The sequence below is a fragment of the Verticillium alfalfae genome, genomic scaffold (assembly GCF_000150825.1).
Source record: "Verticillium alfalfae VaMs.102 supercont1.2 genomic scaffold, whole genome shotgun sequence".
In the NCBI taxonomy this organism is placed as follows: Eukaryota; Fungi; Ascomycota; class Sordariomycetes; order Glomerellales; family Plectosphaerellaceae; genus Verticillium; species Verticillium alfalfae.
In genome coordinates this window covers 3,233,035-3,235,425 of record NW_003315037.1, presented here as the reverse complement: position 1 = coordinate 3,235,425, position 2,391 = coordinate 3,233,035, and the positions used below count along the sequence as shown (strand labels likewise).

Here is a 2,391-nt window from a genome sequence, read left to right as displayed (position 1 = left end):
AGATTGACAGCCTGGAAAGCCTGCCTCTCGTCTCGCCCCGCTGTAGCCTTGACAAGGTGCGCATGCTTGAAGCGATGCACCGCCGCAAGGCCTTCTGTATCATGACGGGTGATGGTGTCAACGACTCGCCCGCTCTGAAGAAGGCCGATGTGGGTATTGCCATGGGCAAGCGAGGCAGTGACGTCGCCAAGGAGGCGGCTGATATGGTTCTTACAGATGACAACTTCTCGTCCATCGTTACTGCAATTCAACAGGGCCGGCGCTTGTTTGACAATATCCAGAAGGTACGTTCCTGGTTTTACCATCAGCTACGCATTTGACTAATGGCGTTTACAGTTCCTTCTCCATCTTCTGATTTCCAACATTGCACAGGTTTTCCTTCTATTGATCGGCCTGGTCTTCCAGGACGACTCTGGCACGTCCATCTTCCCCTTGTCTCCTATTGAGATTTTGTGGGCGAACCTTATCACTTCGTCATTCCTCGCCATCGGTCTGGGCCTTGAAGAGGCTCAGCCCGATATCCTCTACCGCAAGCCTCACGACCTGCGTGTTGGTGTCTTTACCTTCGACCTGGTCCGCGACAAGATGATCTATGGTGTGTGCATGGGATCTCTCTGTCTCGCTGCCTTCGCATCCGTCACCTACGGCCCCGGCGGCGGCGATCTTGGACACGGCTGTAACGAAGGATACAATCCCTCCTGCGATGTTGCTTTCCGCGCCCGTTCGACGACCTTCTCGACGCTGAGCTTCCTTCTGCTTGTCACATCCTGGGAGGTCAAGCACTTCCAGCGCAGCTTGTTCAACATGGAGCCTGAGTCTCACAGTGGACCCTTGTCTGTTTTCAAGACAGTCTGGAAGAACCGCTTCCTCTTCTGGGCCGTTATTGGCGGCTTCGTCATGACGTTCCCCGTTGTCTACATCCCTGTTATCAATCACGCAGTGTTTAAACACACTGGCATCACATGGGAATGGGGCATTGTTGCAGGTTGCGTTGTTGTATACATTGCCCTTTTCGAGACTTGGAAGGCCATCAAGCGCAAGCTTGGTCTTGGCGTCCAGGTTAGCCTGCCGCCCCCGGAGGACCAGGTTTAAACAAAAGATTGTGTTTGCCCAATTATCGTCAGAGTGCTCTGCTGGAATCAACTGCACCTCTCGAAACGGAGTTGGCATGTAAAATGCCGGGGTTATGCTTTACACGAGATACCACCAACGGATGTATTGATCCAACATCGTCATCACGCTGGACTGGAATGAAGATGATGACAGAGGCTGTTCATAACAACAACCTGGGGGTTTGATGACTTTCTCTGCGATACAATGTCGATGAGTGATCTCTTGACTCGCACCTTTTCTGCAGCGCCTTCGTAGCTTGCCGTTCGTGGCCGCTTCGAAGTTGCTAGCCAATCAATAAATTTTTAAACCACCTTGTCCCTTGGCAACGTGATTACCTCTTCGCTTCCCAAGGTTAACTGTCCGAACAAGTGTAATAAAGAAGTGTAATGGTGGTCCCTCAATTTGGGCTCGCTCATTGAAATCCATGAGCCGATCATGAAATGTGTTCTATCCAACCCAATTTTTACATATCTCTCGTATCTTGTCCAGCAAGCCAGTCCCTCTCCTTTCCCCCTCCTGACCTCTCACTTTTTCATCCGGAATCTGTCCACTAATGTCCTCTTCGCTAAACCAATTCCCATGCATCCCATATGGCACCCTCTGTGGCAGTTTCACCCTCGCAACAACATCCCTCATGCCCTTTGCATCAATGAGCCACAGCTCACTCACGGCATCAGGCCTACATGCACCCGTCTTATCCAGCTGCGCTTCGTCAAACACATACGTCAACAAGAACCCGTCATCCTCGCTCTTGGCCCCGTCCCTCGGCACAAATCGCGGCTCCTGCGCGAACCACCCCTCCGGCATCCCGAAGAGCCGGATCGGATCGCGCGGGTCGTCGTGCGCCATGATCTCCCTGACCGTCCTCGCGTCGACGCATCCCGTAACCTCGCGCGGAGGATCCGCCTCCCCACGCGCGATGAGCGTCGCGACGTCCATCTTGGCCAGGTGGTCGATCTTGGCGGCCTTGCCCAGGGCGCCGCGGTAGGTGTCCCGGCCCGTCGTGCAGCCGTAGACGTAGCCCCGTCCGCGCATGGCGGCGGCCGGGGCGACGGTAGGGAACTCGAAGGCGATCGCTGACAGGGCCCACTGGTGCTTGATGGCTGCGTCATTGTTGTCGTTGCCGAGGGGGAAGGAGAAGTAGTAGAGCCGGCACTGCTCTTCCTCGGCGTACTCTGGAGGCCCGGGGCGGACGGCTGGTGTTGGGAGATTTCCGGCGCTGAAGATCATCGAGGGGGAGGTGAGGCGGCAGGCGAGGAGGAGGAGGGCTGCGTCGGA

General features: G+C 55.3%; 2 protein-coding genes across 2 annotated transcripts in view; one reads left to right on the top strand and one right to left on the bottom strand.

Moving 5' to 3' along the window:
• The window catches only part of VDBG_02460 (calcium-transporting ATPase), a gene marked incomplete at both ends in the record, with an annotated part of 3,493 nt that extends 2,401 nt beyond the window's left edge, over positions 1-1,092 (top strand). The window contains 2 exons of the mRNA XM_003008226.1: positions 57-284; positions 337-1,092. Of these exons, the coding sequence (XP_003008272.1) occupies positions 57-284; positions 337-1,092 (984 nt within the window). The remainder of the gene's footprint in view (positions 1-56; positions 285-336) is intronic.
• Positions 1,093-1,415: 323 nt separating this feature from the next.
• Positions 1,416-2,391, bottom strand: part of VDBG_02459 (carotenoid cleavage dioxygenase) — a gene marked incomplete at both ends in the record, with an annotated part of 2,160 nt that continues 1,184 nt past the window's right edge. The window contains 2 exons of the mRNA XM_003008225.1: positions 1,416-1,469; positions 1,642-2,309. Coding sequence (XP_003008271.1) covers positions 1,416-1,469; positions 1,642-2,309 — 722 coding nt within the window. The remainder of the gene's footprint in view (positions 1,470-1,641; positions 2,310-2,391) is intronic.